Raw genomic sequence first — 21,675 nt, 5'->3', positions numbered from 1 at the left:
AATGCTCAGTTACCTGTCTTTGAGTAAGCTCCAAGGTCACTCCCTCTAGCATTTTCCCCATTTAGAAACTTAAGAGGCCTTGAAAGTCTTTGTAGTTCCATGCAACCATTTTAACCACTGCAGTGAAAGGGCAGGAACATATACCACTGTTACAGAGCATCACTTTGCAATTTTTGTGCTTCTGAATTTTATTTTATTTTTAAGTATGAGAAACATAAATTTAAAAAAATGGCAATTTGGAAAGAGCCAACTTCGGCAAAGAGCCAATTCCAGTGTTAGTGAATGGGAAGCTCATGGGGGAGTCTGCCGCCACACTCCCCACAAGTCTTTATTATCTTTGGTTAGTGAGCAATTTGCTCTATGACCAAAACACACTCCCAAATACACAAACTTGCTTTAAGTAGCAGCCTGCAAATTTAAAATTGACCCCCGTCAATCAATCACTTGAAGACCGAGTTGATTAATCCTAAAAACTGCATTGCTGGCAAGTTTAGCTACAACAAGCCAACTTTTTAACTGCAGTTGCTGCTTCAAAAAACAATGTGAATAGCATTTCATCATATGCTCCAACTAGCCTTCTTACCAGGGATAGCACCTATTTTATGGACTCGCCCCTGGCAAATCAGCAGTTTTCTATGTATTCTATGGTTTTTTATTTTGTTTGTACTTATTCTTAAAAACAATAAAACACACTTTAAATACATACTGATATGTAAAAACACATGCTGTAGAATTATTTAGAATTCAATCAACTCCCCTTCAAGACTCAATGCTAATTTTTGTAAGTACAGGGACCAATGCACCTTGATTCTAGCACAAATCGTGACACGCAAAATGCCATTGCATTATTTTCCTTCCACCTTCTCATAATTATTAAAGTATTCCCCAGGCCATTGTCTTTTAAAAAAAGCAAATCCTGTTATGATTTACTATCATGTCCTGTTTCAGAATGGGGTGTAGCAATTGCTATTAAAGTGCAAATAAACACAGAGAAAAGCCCTCGGTATCGTACAAGGTGTGCAGCGGAGCTCAGGCATGGATTTTTAATGGGAAAACAAAGTGTTAGAAATGCACACGACTACTCCTATTTTTGGGGTGTGGGTGGCGCAGTGGTCTAAACCACAGAGCCTAGGGCTTGCCAATCAGAAGGTCAGCGGTTCGAATCCCCATGACAGGGTGAGCTCCGTTGCTCGGTCCCTGTTCCTGCCAACTTAGCAGTTCCAAAGCATGTCAAAGTGCAAATAGATAAATAGGTACTGCTCTGGCAGGAAGGTAAACGCCGTTTCCGTGCGCTCCTCTGGTTTGCCAGAAGCGGCTTAGTCCGGCTGGCCACATGACCCAGAAGCTGTCTGTGGACAAACACTGGCTCCCTTGGCCTATAGAGCGAAAAGAGCGCCACATCATTCCTAGGTAGCAGGATCAGTGGTCAGGGATGATTGGAATTGTAGTCCATAAACAGCTGGAGACCCAAGTTTGGGAAACCCCGGATTAGATTTTAACATTTCCAGGGATTAGAGGAGGCTGGCAACCATAAACTCATAACAATAAAATTGCTGCTGGTCACCACAACAGTCTCTAGGTGAAAAGATTTATTTCTGCTATGTGTTGCATGGCAGACAGGAAGAAGTTGTTCTGGGGAATACCAGCAAAGAACAAAAACCTAAGGCAGGAGCCATATTGAAATTAGTTTCAGTACAAGTGAAGAGTTAAGTTACCAGTAGCATCAGTTCAGAATGTTTGGAGCAGCAAATATAACACCAGGAGATTTCAGCAGATTCACTTGACCTCTGATGAGGAACCAACAAGAATCAGACATAACAAAATGCAAAAAGGTTCAAATGTGACAATATACCTTAACCTCAGGGTCAAATGAACAATACGGCTCTGCCTAGAGCAGCAATTCTCAACCTGTGGGTCCCCAGATGTTGTTGGACTACAACTCCCATCATCCCTGAGCTCTGGCCTTGCTAACTAGGGGTGATGGGAGTTGTAGTCCAACAACATCTGGAGACCCACAGGTTGAGAAAGGCTGGCCTAGAGGAAGCCAAATTTCATCGTATGGAATACAGGTGCACATGAAATACGCAAAGAAGAAACAACTAGCTAACCGCAGAATCATACCCTCTACTTCTGGTGTTCAGGCTGTGAGAGCCATTATGCAGCCCAGATGGAACCACTTGCCCACCCATGAGGGAGGCACCAACAAGCAATCCCACCGAAGACAGAACGTGCTCAGTAGCCATGGAAGGAGACACGGCGGCAGTGTGCTCTTGCTCTCAGAATGGCAGATAGGCAGAGATCCTGCCTCATGCGAGAAGCCATGGAAAGCCGATTGCTTGTTGTGGAGTAGGACAGAAATCTGGGGGGACGACAATGACTGGAAAGGAGTGACTGGAATCTAGAACAGCAGTACTGAACTGTGCTGAAGGAAATGGGGACTGTGTGCAAAGCACAACTCCCATTCATATCCTAGCTTATTAAATCAAGATATGATCGTACAAACTGGGTTAATGAAGACTGCTTGTATGCCTCCCCCTTTTTTTACAGTTTTAATATTTTGCTACTGTGGCTTTGGCTTTTTCCTGCTCAGCTTTTGCTTATTCTTTTATTTGTGCTTAGTATTTTATCATTTTATGGCAATGTCATGTTCTACACAACTCTGAAGGTGTTGGGAGTAGAGCAGGTAAATATTAATACGTGCATAAATAAATAAATACATAAAACAGTGCAGGCAAAAGATCGGTTATTTTTTTCACTGTATCACAGCAAGCCTATATTTGGGCTAGCAGCTCTAATTAACATTACCTATAGTGGGTATGGTAATTCTGTAAAAGTATCAATTGGAAACATAGAGGCATGGTTTTCTGGGAAATTACTGAGACATTTGTTCACATGCTGCTTACTCTTCTCTGTCTCCCAACTCTGATTAAATAAAGTCGCTGAAACTGTGAAAGCTTATCAGTGCGTCCCAAAGATCTTTCATTATAAGTCCATCAGCATTGTAGCACTTATGAAAAGGGCATAATAATAATTGGCGTTGTCGCTTGCAGAATCTAGAAAATCTTCCTTAATTGCTAACAGCAGACACCACAATATTCCATAATAAGGGTTTGATCTCTGCAATCATGTTTCTAAAGCAAGATAGAAAAGAAGCAACACAAAGATCTGCCATGAATAAATCTAATATACTGTGTTTTAATCATGGAAACATGAACTATGCTGCCCCAAACAGGTTACCTCCATTCAGTTCATTTTTTTGTGAAGTGGATCTCTATAAATAGGTATGTGGTAGCGCGAAGGGAGGCATCGTTCCTGTTTGTTCGTTTCTGTGCAACTTAACTGGAGACTGAAAGCAAAATGGCACGCCCTCTGCCAAAATAATCAATAAGAAGGGCTTTAATCCTTCCAAGCAAGAGGACCAGAAGAAGAAGAAACTCGACATATTCCATGTGCTTTTCTTCTTCCTGGATGTCCTTCCTTCATAAATCACACCACATCCTCCTTTTCCTTTGGATATGCCTTTTCAGAGTGAGAGTTACCCCTGTATTCTTGTGGCTGAAACCCTGCACATGGCATCTGGCAGGTACTAAGGGACAAGGAACCGGCCCTTCCTACATGGAATTTCTAATCCCCATTCCCCCCACCCCGTTGGATCCTTTGACCCTTATCAGACACTACTTTTTAACACAGTAGCAGCCCGGTGCTATGCATTAATTACTTGAATGCTTCCATTGTTGTGTTCAATGGGGTGTACTCTTAAGTGTGCATACAACTGCAGCCAAATGAGAAAGACCAAGTCTTGGTCTCATGGTCACCAAACACGCCATGTTTTATCAATACAGTGGTACCTCGGGTTAAGATCTTAATTTGTTCTGGAGGTCCGTTCTTAACCTGAGGTACCACTTCAGATAATGAGGCCTCCTGCAGCCACACAATTTCTGTTCTCATCCTGAAGTAAAGTTCTTAACCCGAGGTACTATTTCTGGGTCTGGAACCTGAAGCATCTGTAAGTCAAGGTACCACTGTACTCAGGATCTCACTCAGCCTGTTCTTTCAAGGGAAGGACAGATGGGAGATTCTGGAATATCCCTAATATTGGTAAAATAATAATAATATAATAATAGTAATTTATTATTTATACCCCGCCCATCTGGCTGGGTTTCACCATCCACTCTGGGCGGCTACCAATCGGTAAAACTCTGCTACCGTCTGGGTCAAATAGGACATTCTAAAGGGGAAAGAGCTTTTCTGCCCTCAAAACTCTTTTTATTTCAGAACATTTTTTAGGCTTCCATGCCTACTTTTAAAAAGAAAACCACATAAATGTGTTAGGATAATCCATCGGCCACTCTGATACCAAATGCACAGCTGTAGTCTAATTGTATGTTTTTCTTCCCATGAAACACTACGTGTGTTCTGTTCTGCAATGTTTTCTCTTTGTTTTTTTTTTTTTTAATTAATTTTTATTAACAGGCCAATCACATCACATTATTCAAATCACATTAGTTCCAAATTATACAGCCAAATTTTAAAATTTTTTTTTGAGGGTACCCATACATCAAGCTCCGCATGAGTCCAAAATTCCGGATAACTCCAGGCATCACATATTTTACTGCTTTAATTAGACAGTTCTATCCAGTTCAATCCGGATAGTCCTTTATTACTTTCTTTCTCATCTTGTTATCATATATTCCTTTCTTTGCGATCTCCGATGATTCTCACAAGCAGACTGAAAACTAGTGTCTCTGTGTGGGTTTTGTACTATTCACAAACTATCTCGTTCAGGGACAGCCTCTGTTCAACGCTTCCATAAACAAAGTTAACCTTCGGTGTGTCCTTTATTTTTTCTCAGGCTGGCCAAATAAATCAGACAAATCAGGGGGCTCTGTCAGGTCAAACTTACATTCCAGCACTCCTTCTCTTTCGAACGATCCTGATTCTCCTCCCCCCTGTCCTTCTTTCTCCGGCAAGCCTGTCTTGGCGAGACGCCATTTTTTAACTGCGTCATAAAAATTTTCCTCTTTCTCACCGTTCACCAGTCTTCTCTCCTGTTGTAATCCTTCCCCACACAGTTCTTAAAATCCTGCTTATGATTAATAAAAACGCGACAATCTTATTTCTTTCTGGGGCGAAGGGTTATTAATATCACATCGTGTAAAGAAAAAAAGGGTTTTTTCCTCCACCCCCCCTTCGTTCCAAACATACAGTCTCCTAGTGGTGATTCATCAGAAGATTTACTTATCCATCCGTCACTCCCAGTCACAGAGATCCATTAATCAGCAGCCTTATCGTCGAGCTTTACTTGATGTATGTGCTTCAGCTTCCTTTCCAATCGTATGTTTCCAATTATAATTCCGAGCTGAAGCAACCAGCACGCGCTAATTGGAATCGGCGTCAGGAAGAGCTGACTTCACCGAGGGCTCATGCCAAGTGTTCAGCACCCCCATCTCTCGGATCAGGGGGTGCATTGTGAACACCGCTGACAAGATAGGATCCCCCCACATCCTGGGGGGTAGGGAAGGCTGCATACTTCCCATAGCAGCCCCTTAATTACCTCGTATGGGTCAGAGAGATGTTACTGTTGGCCATCTTCCAACGCGCCACCTGGTGGCCCCCTTCTCTTTGGTTTTTCATGAAAAGCAGCCGCAGCTGGCTTGGTGGACTCCTTGCCCAAATGCCCCAGCCCAAACCTGTTTGCTTGCTGAGAGAAGAATCCACACGTTTTCTTCAACACATGAGAAAGTAGCTCGGAGGGGTTCAGAGTACAAATGTCTGATCAAGTCAGATATCACCCCGGCCTCCAGCTCTCTTTCTGAAGCAGTACCTTGCATGAGGGGTGAAAATCCAGGAGATGGGTAGCATTATAATCATGGGGCTAGATCTAATATGTAGTTGTGTTCCTATCAAAGCTTACTTTGCCAACCTCCTGGCTTAGATACATGACTAAGCCAAGAGGAACAACAACAAGAAGAAGTGGTAAATTCTGTATTTTAAGAGAAAGCATTAAAAATAATAATACTAGTCTGGCCCCTAGAATTTAAGGAAAACATACCCCAATTCTAGATCTAGAGAAGCATAGATAGGAAAGGGAGAGGAACGGCACACAATGTGATCTCTTTGAGGAGAAAATGTAGGTGAGATTTATTGGAAACCCATTTATCTGCAACATCATGACTTCATTTAGCTTCATTAGTATAGTAATTTGTTGCAGGTTACAAAAAGTGCTGGATCAATTTAAGCTCAAAATAAGAGGGGAATGGTATGCAAATTACTGCATTAGTTCAAAATGTCTAATTTGTTTAGGAAATCTAAATTGGGATTTGAAACCCAGATCCCATTTAAAAACAGATTTGCAAAACTGTAATTAAGAAGGCATTAGATTAGGTAACTACACTAACACTGAAAACAATTAATGCACCTAATTTAAATGAATCCAGCTACTGCTTTATATACAATATTTCAGTGAAGTTTAAAAACAATTGTACTTTGCATGCTGAACCTGTCCAGAAAAATATGATGAGCTCTTTGTTCTTTAATGTGTAGCCTAGGAAATTTGCATATTCAGGAGCATGAGTTATAACTGATGCTACATATAAGTTATGTCTAGTGACCAAAAGCTGGGTCAAGTAGGACAGTCTTAACATCTCTGTGGAAGGGATGTGGGGAGAGGGACTATTTGGCCTTGTTTGTACAGGCAGCAGTTGTTTTAGGGGTGTCTGATATGTGCATGACCACACACATGCTCCTCATGCCAAACCCAGATGTGACTCAAAATTGTCACAAAAGAAACACCAAAAGGGGCAAAACAAAGTATTTGCAGGCTTTTGCAATGGGTGTTTAAATTATCCACGATTTCACGTAAGCACGTGGTGCCTTGAAATATAGTAAGGTAAAGGTAAAGGGACCCCTGACCATTAGGTCCAGTCGTTGCTGACTCTGGGGTTGTGGCGCTCATCTTGCTTTATTGGCCGAGGGAGCCGGCGTACAGCTTCCGGGTCATGTGGCCAGCATGACTAAGCCACTTCTGGCAAACCAGAGCAGCGCACGGAAACACCGTTTACCTTCCCGCCGGAGCGGTACCTATTTATCTATTTGCACTTTGACGTGCTTTCGAACTGCTAGGTTGGCAGGAGCGGGGACTGAGCAACGGAAGCTCACCGCGTCACGGGGATTTGAACCGCCGAACTTCTGATCAGCAAGTCCTAGGCTCTGTGGTTTAACCCACAGCGCCACCCGCGTCCCGCCTTGAAATATAACCCCATACAAATTGGTCGCTGCTTGTATGCAACACTAATCCAAATCATGGCTTAGCCCTGTGGAGGGCTTGCTTCTCCCAGGGTTTTTAGGTCAGTTCAGGATGCCAGCGAAGGCAAGGTCTGGCTTAGCATGTTGTCCAAACCTAGCCTCTCCTCCTTAACCACAAACTTTATGGGCAAACTTTGGCTACAGATTAAGGAGGGAAGACCTTAACCATGATCCTAGTTTCAGACAACATACTAAGTCTAAGACATACCTTGGCTTAGTTACCATACCATGCTGACCCAAAAAGCCCAGGATGTAGCAAAGTGAGCACGAACCAGTGTGTTTGCATGGCCATACTCTGACTTACCCAGGATAGGCAAATCAAGAAATAAATTTCATAATCCACAAAAGGAAGCTGTCATGGACTAGCTGGACAGAAAGGAATGGTGAGAGGCACCAGCTGAGGAACCCAAGAGAAGAAGGCTGAGCCTGGGATTGGTGGTGCTACAACAATGAGCGGTCAAAAGGAGAAAAAGGAGACAATTTGGTGGAGGACATGTCTGATGCTGAAGAGGTAACAGCTTTTAGTGCACAGGGAAAGTCTGTGGCAGAGACAAGTCCAGAATCAGAAGCGGAAGCAGGACAGAAGGGAGGCCAAGAGGCAGAGATGAGTCAGACTGGTGAAGAAGTCAGGATGTCTCCTCCTCCTGCTGCGAAAAGCTCCCTCCCCCTGATCTCCTAGGATCAGAAGAGGTCTGAAGTGGGAAAAGCAAAGGCAGGCATGCCACAGTAGTCTCAGATTACTTGGGAAGGACCCAGGAGAGGAGGAGACTTAGGTTGTTGTGAGTAGACAGGGACCTTCAGTCTCCACAACTGTCTCGTTGGGGTAAGACCTACCAAGAAGAGTTGCTGGGCTCATTAGGCCTGGCATTTCTGAGAAGACCTTGTTTCTTCCAATAAATTACTCCATGTGATTTATTGCTGGCACACTCCTGACAGCAGCCCTGATGCAGAACTCAGTTCCTTCCATTTCTAAAGCCCAAAGTGAAGAGCAGGCATAGGCAAACTCGGCCCTCCAGATGTCTTGGGACTACAACTCCCATCATCCCTAGCTAACAGGACCAGTGGTCAGGGATGATGGGAGCTGTAGTCCCAAAACATCTGGAGGGCCGAGTTTGCTATAGAGCAGTGTTTCCCAACCTTGGGCCTCCAGCTGTTTTTGAACTACAATTCCCATCATCCCTGACCACTGGTCTTGCTAGCTAGGGATGATGTGAGTTGTAGTCCAAAACCAGCTGGAGGCCCAAGGTTGGGAAGCACTGCTATAGAGTATCCCCAGCTATAAGCATTCTAAAACCTGGCTGAATACCTAACTACTCTTTATTCAACTCAGCTATGAAGGAAATAAATTCTAATCGAATACACCTGTTTGTATTTATATTCAGCTCCCATTTTCATCTGTTACTATTTCACTTACATAGATTTATTTGTTCGTATATCTATAACCTTAGTATCACTGCCTAATTCCACAAGGATGCTTCATAACTTAAACAAATCACAATCTCAAGTGACAAATGATTTTATAAACACTTAATTGATAAAATGTTGATCACTGACATGGCACGGAGAATGAAATATATATTCTCTTCAGAGATATAATGTTTAGATTTTGTCTACACTACACTGCACATGATGACATTTATTCGTTCTCAAAGTTGAAGAATGTAAAGGTCACACATGAAATGAAGTATTCACTTTATCATCATCTAAGGAACCAAATGTCACATAATTGTGCTGCATGAACTAATTCACTAAGATAAATGAGGAATTACACTCCAGGCTCTTGGAAGCGTTGCTAAATGGTATGCTCAAGGTGCCTTGTTTCAAGCTGAGGTCCACAAATAATGGCTTTTCCTTGGAAAAATATTGGCAAATGATGCAGATTAATGCTCTCCTATGTTATAAATATAGTGAATAATTCTAGTGGAATTGCAAGTGCTATTTTGAATTTGAGAATGTATTGGAAAGTGCGGCTGGAGTTGTTAATAAAGTATACATCTAATGCAATTATTGAAGTAGTCCCCTTTGTGTAAGGATTTCTGATTGCATAACAGAACCACCCCTCCCTCTCTTTGTGCCCCCCATTTGCTCCATTGGGTTGGGGGGAAATCCAGAACAGAGGGGTTCTGTTGCACAGCCAAGAGTCCTTGCACTTGCAGAATGATTTTGTTGGGTATCTCCCATAATACCTGTGCAATTCATATATAGTTGTGCCTTGGAAGTTGAATAGAATCCGTTCCGGAAGTCCGTTTGACTTCCAAAACCAAATTGCAGCTTCTGATTGGCTGCAGGAAGCTCCTGCAGCCAATCAGAAGCCGCGGAAGCTCCGTCAGACATTCAGGTTCCAAAAGAACATTTGCAAACCGGAACAATCTCTTCTGGGTTTGCGGCGTTTGGGAGCCAAAACGTCTGAGTTCCAGGGCGTTCGAGATCCAAGGTACGACTGTAATCCCCACTCTGTTCAAGTCAGTTCCAAGATCTAATTTATTTTAACCGCTATGAATTGAAAAATTGGTTCATCCATACCTTTAGAATTCAAATCACACCAGCTAATATAATTCTGGAACAGAGCTACAACAAATTATCTACACACAGAGAACTAATCTGGCAAAACTGTTATTGATTATAACCAGTGTCTGATCTGGCAGTTGCTAGGTTTGCAAAGAGCTGAGAGAAGAACCTCACCAGAACAAACAAGGAGTTTTGGTTCTGGTGGTGTAAAAGCTGTTTTGGCATGATGTACAGGCGAGGTAAAAAGGAGAAATCACAAGTGATTTGCTCTTTCTGTAGGGTGGAGGAGAATGCACAGTTTCAAACTCAGATAACATTGCGAAGCACAGCTAACAGGAACTGCACATCAATAGAGAATGATAAATAATCATTTATTTAACTCTAGTTTTAAGTCTTCCACATACATTTTCACAAAAAGCAGCCCTCTAGGTTGGTATCGTTATCTGGATTGTAAAACCACTTTGGGAAATGTTATATTGGAAAGGGGGTGGGAGAGAGAATGGTGTGGTTCATATGACACGGTAAACCAAACTATGGCTTAATGGATTGTGAGAATATTCAGGTCCCAGTGAGTCATTCACAACAGCTTTGCTCCTGAAAAGTCTCTTTCGGTTATTCGCCGAGCTGAGCTGAGCTAAGGTTTGGCTTAACATGTTGTTTGAACCTGTCTCATGGCTAAGCTCTCCTCACCAGGACTTTATTTGGTGATAGAACTCACCAGTATAGAGTATTGGCCCCTCTCTCATCTCTCTCTTCGCTGCCCTTGACAGCCATTTTGTGCTGGCACCCATGAAGTTTTATCGATATATAAGTAGTAGCACCTGATTATTTAATTATTCATTTATTTTACAAAAAACAGTGCTCCTTCATAATCTCAAGGTGGGATCAAAATTTGTTCCTATCCAGGGGCCTGTATATTTCTGCAGTCTTGGTACACGACAGTTTTGCTTCCTAAGATGTGCAACTGAAGTCCAAGAGAGACAGAAGTCTAAGACAAAAATATGGCTTAAGAGTTTAAATAGTGTGTTTTCATAAAACAAGCATAGCTAATTTCTCTACAAGAATCTCATAAAAACAATGGCAAAAAGAAGGTATATGTCAGCCTCAAGAGGCTCCAAGATGACAGCAAAATCCTGGAAGTTAAAACATTTTTTCAATTAAAAGAAAATGGGGGGGGGGGTCAACAGAAATAATAATGATTATAATTAAAAATAAGCATGCTCCATGGGCTGACTTTTTAGGACAGTCATTCTGGGGGAATATAAAACAAATGATCTGGAGAATGAGAACCCTGCAAAATCAGCAAATCTTGTAATGAGATTGTTTAACGTTGCAATCGTAACAGAGCATTCGGGGGAATGAATAGTCTCATTCATAAATAAACAAAGAAAATCTGAAGATCGTCAACTTTTATAGATTATTGTGGGTGGGCAAGTTATAGGAATACACATTTTGTTTACACATTGGGCTAAAATCATTTCATTTTTATTACAGAAGACTCGATCTTGCTTATTCCAAGATTTAAGAAGCAGTGGTGGAGAAGTGTCGCACGTAAACTCCTTAGTCAAGTTAAATGGATGAAGGAGGGGAAATCTGTTGCCATGGCGATATGGACAATAGCCATGCAACTGACAGGGCAAGGAAACTTGACTGCTCCTACAAGGTCCCTGGAAGCTCTAATGCTGCCCCTTCCTTTGAAGGAAAGGCCTCATTGGGACCCTCATTGGGTTGACAAGGAGGCAAAGGCATTCTCTTCCCCTTCCTCAAATACGGACATCATACAGGGCGTACCTTTAAAGCACATTTGAATCACCCCCCCCCCAGGAATTCTGGTCGCTATAGTTTATCCTTTACAGGATTACAATTTGCAACAACCTTTAAATAACAAGTACCCCAAATTCTTCAATGGGAAAAATGTTCTTTGTATTTGCCCTAAAGGTACATATGCGGCCTGCACTTCTGATGAGATATACCCACTAAAGAAAAGTCTCCGTATTCCCAGAAAAAGATGTTCAAGGAAGGTGGCTTTTGTATATATCATGGGCCTATGAAACAACTGTTCTCTTTCATACACAACACAGCTTGGGAACCAGACATTTGCCAGAAATCTACGCTCAAATTTGATGGTATGTGTTTGCTGGTTTTCCATGGAAATCCAAAACTGCTTGCAACCCATCTCCAAAATATAGCTCAAACTCATTTTAAAACAATGACTCATTTTAAACACAACATCCCTTCCTAGTTTTACATGAATCTCTATAGATGGTCTGAAGAATTCATTGCAAACTTCTTTTTCCTATCTGCATGCAAGTATGAAAAATGGGGATTGAGATTTATCTTGCAGACCCTTCATTGCTAGTGGGCCATGTTTGGCTTTGAGGGCCACAAATTGTGCCAACCTACTCGAGTAAAAATAGCAGAGGCTATATTTTTAACAGAAAATGGCTAGAGGGAAATGTTTCCAGTTTCCATCATGCATTCACTTGATTTTAATGATATTGCTTGCATTTATATTGTATATGGCTTACAGATTTTTAAAACATTAAGTAGTTTATAATGAAATAACATGACATGACAACCAAAAAAGCATGAAGTGAATGAAACCACTACTGTCACTTAGAGAGGTGTCTGTAAAGGATGTAAGGAAGCCAAAGAAATGGGATGAAGAGTTCACTGGCTACTGGACCCTTATTCCACATCCTTACCCAAACTGCTGATATTGCGGCTTTCAAAGGTGAAATTAATTTTCCAGCATACAGGAAGCCAAAACCTTATGTGACCTGCTGTATCATTGCTACCAATGACAGGCTGCCGTTTTCTTTCAGAGCAAAATGATATTGGCATGTGAAGACTGAACAATTCAATTCTTTTGTTGGGTGACCTCATACAAAAGACTTATGTGTCTTTAAAACCACAAGGAATTGCTTCAGAAGAATGGACCTTGTTTTTAACAAGAGTGGAAAAAAAGAGTTATGTATTAAGTTTTCTAAAATACATAGTGCCCTTTCCACCACTCCCCATCTCTCCTTGCTTTTCCTTCCTAGTAAGGAAGATTTGAGGCATGACAAGAATTGTTATTAGTTGAAGCAACTTTTCCTGGGCAGCTAACAACCTCCTCAAATAGCCTGTCATTTCACCAAACCAATTCTGTTCGCTTGCAGCCCTTCAGCTGAAAAATCTCTCATCCGTTCCCTTTCAACACTAAACACTGTATACAGGGCTACCACGTTATATGAAAATCAGTTATTGTTGTTGCTGTTTAGTCGTTTAGTCGTGTTTGACTCTTTGTGACCCCATGGACCAGAGCATGCCAGTCTTCCACTGCCCTCCATCTTTCCCAACATCAGGGTCTTTTCCAGGGAGTCTTCTCTTCTCATGAGGTGGCCAAAGTATTGGAGCCTCAGCTTCAGGATCTGTCCTTCCAGTGAGCACACAGGGCTGATTTCCTTCAGAATGGATAGGTTTGATCTTCTTGCAGTCCATGGGACTCTCAAGAGTCTCCGCCAGCACCATAATTCAAAAGCATCAATTCTTCAGCGATCAGCCTTCTTTATGTTCCAGCTCTCACTTCCATACATCACTACTGGGAAAACCATAGCTTTAACTACGGTATACGGACCTTTGTCAGCAAGGTGATGTCTCTGCTTTTTAAGGTGCTGTCTAGGTTTGTCATTGCTCTTCTCACAAGAAGCGGGTGTCTTTTAATTTCGTGACTGCTGTCACCATCTACAGTGATCATGGAGCCCAAGAAAGTAAAATCTCTCACTCCCTCCATTTCTTCCCCTTCTATATGCCAGGAGGTGAGGGGACCAGTGGCCATGATCTTAGTTATTGACTAGTTTAATTAATTATTGACTAGTGACAATTAGTTTAATTGTGTGTGTGTGTTCAAATAGACACAATATACAAAACTAGGGAAATGATGTGTAGTGCTATTTTGCTAGGAAAAGAAGTGCCAGAACTCACCATGTGAGTTGCGGACATATCCGGAATACTGCAGCCTCAAGAGGTGTCTGGGCGAAAATTGGCTAAATGTGCAGGGAAATCCAGACATATGGCAACCAATGTCAGCGGTGTCATTTTTGCCAATTTAAAAAAAGTACTGGCAATATTTAAACATAGCAAAGGGGGGGGGAGACCATGGATCTTCCTAATGCAGTTGATCCTAATGGTAATCATTTAGTTCACTTAAATTATTCATGCTTCATTGTAAGAGCTGGAAAGGAAAAATTAAAATCCTTCCAGATGAAATCAACAAAAGCAAACATGATGGGTGTTTTGTGAGTAAGTTAATGGTTTTTGACACCTAAGGAACCAGCTTGAGGCTCCTGCCCAGGAAACAATCATCATCTCTGCCAAGTGTCCTTTTAATATATTGGGATCCAGGAATCTAACCAGACAGCCAAGAAGTCACCCAAACAGGGGCAATGTATTTCAAGTCTCTTTTCCTTGTGTGTGTGGGGGGGGGAGGGCGGGGGAAGATTATGAACACAATTTAACCTAAAAGAGAAACCAGCAATTTACAAATTGTACTGAAGTGCAAAGAGCTCTTACTGCTTGTTATAGTTGCACGTAACAGCTTGAATCATCGTTACTGATTATAGACAAAAAAAATGATTTTCTACTTATTTTCCCCTCCAATTGTGATTTCAGAATAGTCATTTGCTGCAAACTGCACTAAGAAACTGAGTAGAGAAAAGCATTTTAAAAATTAGGAAGTATAGGTCCAGAGGGGCGAAAAAAAGAGTCTGCAACCCATATGTGGGTTCAACTAGAATGCTAGGATTAAAGTCATTTTAGTGCCATTGAAATTGATTTCCAGTGGGACTAAAGTGGCCCAAAACCAGGGCATTGTGCATCGGAAGCATAATACAGGTCTCAAAAAATGACAAAGGGCTCATACATAATGGCGGAAAAGCATGTACAACTGCAGGTTATGGTTAGTGAGAAAGATGTTGTATCAGCACATAAAAAACACATTCCACAACGTTGTGTTTTACTCAATATATGCAAGAAATGGCTTCACAATTACTGGTTCACTGCAGCCAAAGGAAGGATCAAGTAAAACCACATTTTCTGACCATGCAGACACAACTCTAATTGCTATGAAGAATCTTGTTTACATATAAAAAATCCAATAAGCAGAGTGGATGGGTCAGCTCATCAAAAGCTAGGATCCTAAGGGACTTTTTGAAGTTAGTTGACAAATTAACAACTTTCCATCTGTATACTTGCTAGTGTTCAAGGGATTCCATTCTAACTCTATGATGTGAAGACTTTAAAAAAAATACAATCCTTTTAGTCTTTTCATCATTTGGTCCACATAGACAAATGGCTCCGTGCCTAAACACACACAACCATCCTAAATTACAGGGATCAAATGGAGGTCCAGAGACATGTTCCTTCTACAATTCTGATGGTCACAGGAGATGCACACTGCAATCAGTATGGTCAGGGGCAGAATGCACTTCTATGGAGTCAGCAAGTGATGAAAGTCCTCAAGCCATCATTATGAATGAAGCCAGGCTAAAGGCAAAGATGCATCTTTTAGGAAGCATCTATGCTAAGCAGAAACATTGAATGTTGGCGAAAATGAGGTTGTAACACATTTGACTCTGGTGCAGATCCTTTTTTAAAAAACAAAACAAAACACCAATTTCTTTCAACAGAGATATGAGAGAGCAAGGCATCAGGCTAACTATAACTTTCAATGCAACTATACTACAAAAAGTATCACTGATTCAAATAATTTTGTGTGAATGTGACCGTTCCCAGGAGGCATGGCTTGCTGTAGTCCAACCAATCAAGGAAACATTACACTTTAATAACAATACCCATGTCTGTAATGAGAGGGAATACACATATGATCAAGAAATTATTATTACAGTGCTCACCTGCCTCCCCATGCTCTGGAAATAGCTATATGAACAATAGTTCTGAGGTTACCTTTTCCTCTACCTGCCTGTAACTAAAAGCTTTATGTAAGGTGATATCAAAAAAGTTTAAGGTACTTCCACAACAGAGAGAAATCTGAAATTTGGTACACAGCCCAATGACAGAATAAAAAGCCCCCCTAAAAACCTCGGTTCATGAAGTGTGCCTCACAAAAAGGCAACAAAGAAGAAGAAGAAGAAGAAGAAGAAGAAGAAGAAGAAGAAGAAGAAGAAGAAGAAGAAGAAGAGTAGTAGGTAGTAGTAGTAGTTTGGATTTGATATCCCGCTTTATCACTGCCCGAAGGAGTCTCAAAGCGGTTAACATTCTCCTTTTCCCTTCCTCCCCCACAACAAACACTCTGTGAGGTGAGTGGGGCTGAGAGACTTCAGAGAAGTGTGACTGGCCCAAGGTCACCCAGCAGCTGCATGTGGAGGAGCGGAGACGCGAACCCGGTTCCCCAGATTACAAGACTACCGTTCTTAACCACTACACCACACTGGCACGGAGTAAGCCACAGCACAGATAGGAAGTTCTCCTGGAGTTCTCCATAAAGAAAAAGGCAGCTTAGAATTTCAACAGTGGTTTAGCATACATATGTTACACATACGCACATGTTTTAAACAACTAATTCTCTTACCTCAGCTTTTATTTTATTGTCTCCAAAGCAGAGGTGCTGTAGGTAGGCAGCAGCATTGGATTGTACTGAGGGAAACTGATGCTGTAACATCTGAATGACTTCTGGAAGTTCCGGGTCTCTCCATCCAAACTCTCTGTGCACAAAGAAACGAGAAGGGATTTAGCAGTTGCTCTAATGACGACAGCAGCACCTATACTTGTTCATGCCCATAGTTTTAATGCACCAAGCTCAGGAAATGTGTTGGGTTTTTTGTTGTTGGTATCACTGCCATAATGAAGGTAGACGGTAACCAGTATCATGACTACCCAGAAATTTAAAAACCACTGTGATTAGAGAAAGGTAACTTTGGCTAGATTAGTTTTCTCAAAGTTCTATTATTCTAAAATAATAGAAATGAAATGCACTATAGGAAGCCCTGATAAAGATTAAGAAAACAAAAAAAAACATACAGAAACACAGCCATTATGCACAACCATGCTTTCTCACTGACGATGAACAGAGCCTATCCCAAGTACCAGACCTCGGCTGGGAGTTGGGAGAGAAGCAGTATCAGAGGACGGGCATTACCTAAAACGCTCCACAGGACTGCAAGGAAGAACATGAGCTCAACTGTGGGATGCCAGTTCTCCTTAGTTCAGAGCCTTGAGACTGGCACTATGCCCACAAGCATGTAAAATCCTCATGCTCCTTATCTTAAATTAGATTGGACCAATGCAGCGCTCTTACAGGAAAGTATCCCAGGGTTGAATCAAGTTTGGAAACGCATCCAAGTTACAAATGTGCTCACTGTTTTCTCACATTATCTACCTGGATGCACCATGAGCACTTGGTACACTTCATGACTTATTGTGTGCCAACCTATGCTCAGTATCCATATTTCTATATCACAAACCACAACCAAACACTTCATCCCCACCACCATTTGCTTGTTATTTGTGTTATAACCCCACCCCTCACTACCTCTAGAGAGGAGGAAGGGGACACGGACATGGCCCTGAGCCACAACGAAGGATGGAGCAATTGTCAAGAAGCAGCACAAAATCAAAAGTAGGTGAAGTATCTATCAGAACCTGATCTATCACTAACCTCCAGCTGCACCAAGAAGAAATGGGCTTATGTGCATGGATTTGTGCAAACTCCCAAACTATGAAAACCAGGAAATAAGTTCAGAGGATGATGACTGTCTGAGGAAGAGTTGGATGATTACTGCAACAACTAATTTGAAGATGAGCATACAAGACCAAAGGTGCTCAGGACAAAGGGCTGGACTTAGTCATTATTAGAACAGAACCCCCTGAAAGCATCTGGACCTAAGTTAGTCAGAACTACCAAATTCTGTTAATTTTAATGAGTCTACTAAGTTTGGACCCAGCACAATATAACTAAACATCTGTTTCAACAACTCAAATGGATAAGCGTCCTCCAGAATTGCTATAAAGGCTGTTAAGTTTTGCTTGCGTGGGATGTTGAATGGGGAGTTTAGAACAAGTATATCAAAGCAAACCTATAGGGTCATATTGAGTGTTGCTGTTCCCTTAGTGCAGCAGACTTCTATAACATAGAGGGTTAGGTTAGATTCTATGAGTCTATGACCAAACATTCTCATCCTCTCCCCTTCCAAGCACGTCATAATTTGCTCCAGAAGGTTGGAGGATGCCTCTGAGCAGTTTTGAGGGCATACAGGGAGAGGAGGGGAAGGAGAAGTCCTGTTACATGAACAGAATTCTGCATGCACAGAATTGGATACAACCCAGAACATTCTATTAGTGCCTTAATTAATGGTGGGACGCGGGTGGCACTGTGGGTTAAACCACAGATCCTAGGACTTGCCAATCAGAAGGTCGGCTGTTCGAATCCCTGCAACCAGGTGAGCTCCTGTTGCTCGGTCCCTGCTCCTGCCAACCTAGCAGTTTGAAAGCACGTCAAAGTGCAAGTAGATAAATAGGTACCGCTCTGGCGGGAAGGCAAATGGCGTTTCTTTGTGCTGCTCTGGTTTGCCAGAAGCGGCTTAGTCATGCTGGCCACATGACCTGGAAGCTGTACGCCGGCTCCCTCGGCCAATAAAGCGAGACGAGTGCCGCAACCCCAGAGTCAGGCATGACTGGACCTAATGGTCAGGGGTCCCTTTACCTTTAGCTTTAATTAATGCTTGGCCTCTAGAAAAATGTATATGAACAATATGTATCTCTTTTTTTGAAGAAATCAAAAGTAGCCGGACTGCAGAAAATTCTTAAATCTCCTTTGCAGAAAAGGATAAGATATGTATTTGACCCACATTAAATTTAATCATTTCTCATGTTTTCTGTCACAGAGTTATCTTTGCACTTCTGGTTATCTTCCACCAAACATCCACCTCTCAAACTTTGCAAAATATTTATCAACAGCAATCACACATAAAGAAATCATGACTAAATAAAGTTAATGGGGCGTGTGGTTAAAGTTGTGATTACATACAAAACTGCATGATTGCTGCAAGTCTGCTGCCTATTTTCCCACCCTTGAGGTACAGAACTTTCCAGAAATCATAGTCAACATTATTCACCACAAGGACTAAGTGGCCACTCAGGTTGACAACTGTTCTGCTGTTATATTCTTACCAGAGACGAAATTTCAGGCTAAGTTTTCAGTCTGAATATTCTGCTTCGATGCAATTACTTAACTTGGATTTCTCCATGGCTATGTACACATTAGCGGCAGAAAACACAGCGAGGTGGTTCTCCTCCACTGAGTTTCAAGTTGTTGTACACACCAGAGAGGTGGTCACCAACTCCTCCAACCCCTTTTCACGATCCTGTCACCTGCGCCTGAGCTGTCATCCACACATGTACATTGACTTTCTGAAATGTACACACCTCAGCTTAACTGCAAAGTGAATGTAGCTTAAGTTTTCCTTTCAGATTGAAGTTTAGTTTGAGGGAAAGTGCATCAAAAACAGCAGTACAGTGGTGCCTCGCAAGACGAAAAGAATCTGTTCCGCGAGTCTCTTCGTCTAGTGGTTTTTTCGTCTTGAGAAGCAAGCCCATTAGCGGCTTAGTGGATTAGCTCTATTAGAGGCTTTTAGTGGCTTTTAGCGGCTTAGCGGGAAAAGGGGGGGAAAAGTCAGAAAAACTCGCAAGACATTTTCGTCTTGCGAAGCAAGCCCATAGCGAAATTCATCTTGCGAAGCACCTCCAAAACGGAAAACCCTTTCGTCTACCGGGTTTTTCGTCTTGCGAGGCACTCGTCTTGCGGGGCACCACTGTATTTCTCAAGAAACTACAGGAAAGCTCTGCATCATCGATTGAAAAGCCAGCAGCAAGAGCGCACTGGAGCCAGAGTAAATGGGCATGCTTACACAGCCTGTGTCTCTACTAAACAGTGATTTTAACAGCTGACAGATTTTGCGTTTCAATACGAGTTTAGTCTAAATGAACTGACAACTTGCAAACTCCTACTGCATGAGTAACTCATACATCTGCATCTCTTCAAATAGAGGAAATGAAGTGGCAGTTTCAACCAAGAATGTTTAATTAAAACTGAGTAGTAGAACCACTGTTACATACACAGCCATCTTTATTTTCCATTCTGTTTTATTTTAAAGCAACACCTACAATTTAATTTTGTTGTCTTTCCTCACACTGGTGTGTTTTAGCCTCAGAACAACCCAAACTGGCAGTGTAATATCTGAAAATAACAAACTGATGCACGTTCATTGTTAACTGGATTCCTCGCTTTAAACCCCAATAATCTAGTCACTTCACCATGCTAGTGAGCTCTTTAAACCCCAATAATCTAGTCACTTCACCATGCTAGTGAGCTCTTCCTGTCAACATGTTGCTAGAATCCAACCCAGAATTTACTAAAATTGATCCAGTGGCAGTTTAATATATCTTTTGACAGGCTTAAAGTACTTGGTAAATTTGCATGAAACTACAGAAGCTTGGCACTTAAACTATTTTTTAAATGTGGTTGTACCGATTGGGTTGGAGCCATAGAAATGCATGTATAATATAGGGCTGTTGAAAGGTGCCCCCCCCCAAAAAAAAACCCACCCTGGAGAAAGGGACCCTCATGTGTGGGATGGGCTTTGGCATGGTGGAAGACCAGGGTTTCTGGAAAATTGGTGGAGGCAAATACCATTAGCAGGAGTCATCCGAAGAGGTTACCTCTGTCTGATTTTTTTGGGGGTGGGACTTTTCCCTCAGACCCCTATTTCAAAGCCTGCCCCATTCAGTAGAGCCCCTGAACCTCCTGGCTATTAGCAGTGAAGGCTGTGAAGTGGTCAAATCAGCTTCTAACAGCAGCGTTACACACTTTCCCCCCTTTGATCCAAAACATTTCAAAGAACCTTCATGCAAGTTACATACAATGTGATTTCTGTTTTAGCTGTTTCCGGGTTACTGAGGGAATAAAAGGAAGCCAAGAGCAGGAGTACTTGCACAAGAAGTAGCACAGATAGTCAAATTCACAAATTTCATGTGGAGTCATGAATGCAAGCTAAAGCTTTCCAAATGCATAGGACGTCTCTTTGTTTTGAATTTTTAAAGAAGACCTGTAGTATGCATTTCCTCTGTGCTGTTATGAGAAGAATTTCATAGCAAATGTTTATGCTTGCAATAAATCTGTTTTTATTCTAAAACATCAAAGCAGGTAAGAAACTGGTATGTGATTGCCATTTTATATGCAGATGCTCTGCAAAATTGTTAAAATTTGTTTTTAGCCGTTGCTAAATTTGCAGCTAAATGGCTTGATAAATATGTTGAATTAAGCCACTCTAATGACTCCCCCATACCCTAGGCATACGAGATTCTTATAATTTTTAAAAAACAAACGTTTTAAAATAAAGATGGTGAGCATGATCTAATGAGACTTAAGGGAATATATCTTTGGAAAATGATTATTTTCAAGTACTGCAAATATTAATTGCAATGGACTATTCTGGCTTGAATCCAGTGTTTGCTCAGCTACGCTTTCCCACCTCTCCAGCCCACTAAAAAACCTCTCTCAGAGGGTGGAAGACTATCAGGAAAGGCCTGGGATATGATATTCTGGGGCTGTAGCAGGAAGGAAAACTGGAGAAGACTGGGTGGAGGCAGTTTGCCTCTCAGTCATTTCCTGAAGGTCTCCTAGTGTTTGGGGGAGGGGGGGGGAGAGCATTTGTGTATATGTGTTTGTGTGTGTTTTCAAGTGGGAGGTGAAGTCTTGCAAATATCCGGTTTCCGGTCATACAAATTTTGGATCAAAGCCTCTGTTTAAACACAATATGCTTAACTTAATTTTGTTAAAGATCTAACAGAGACAGAATTCTATTT

The 21,675-nt window shown here is 41.7% G+C and overlaps 1 protein-coding gene across 6 annotated transcripts in view; it reads right to left on the bottom strand.

The window, feature by feature from the left end:
* Window positions 1-21,675, bottom strand: part of LOC309348015 (catenin delta-2) — a 226,711-nt gene that overhangs the window by 123,795 nt on the left and 81,241 nt on the right. For all 6 annotated transcript variants that reach the window (XM_081873002.1, XM_081873005.1, XM_081873004.1 and 3 more), the window contains one exon: window positions 16,385-16,517. In XM_081873002.1, coding sequence (XP_081729128.1) covers window positions 16,385-16,517 — 133 coding nt within the window. The remainder of the gene's footprint in view (window positions 1-16,384; window positions 16,518-21,675) is intronic.

Source organism: Podarcis erhardii (assembly GCF_964252035.2).
Source record: "Podarcis erhardii genome assembly, chromosome: 8".
Classification (NCBI taxonomy): Eukaryota; Metazoa; Chordata; class Lepidosauria; order Squamata; family Lacertidae; genus Podarcis; species Podarcis erhardii.
This window is presented reverse-complemented; position numbering and strand designations above follow the sequence as displayed.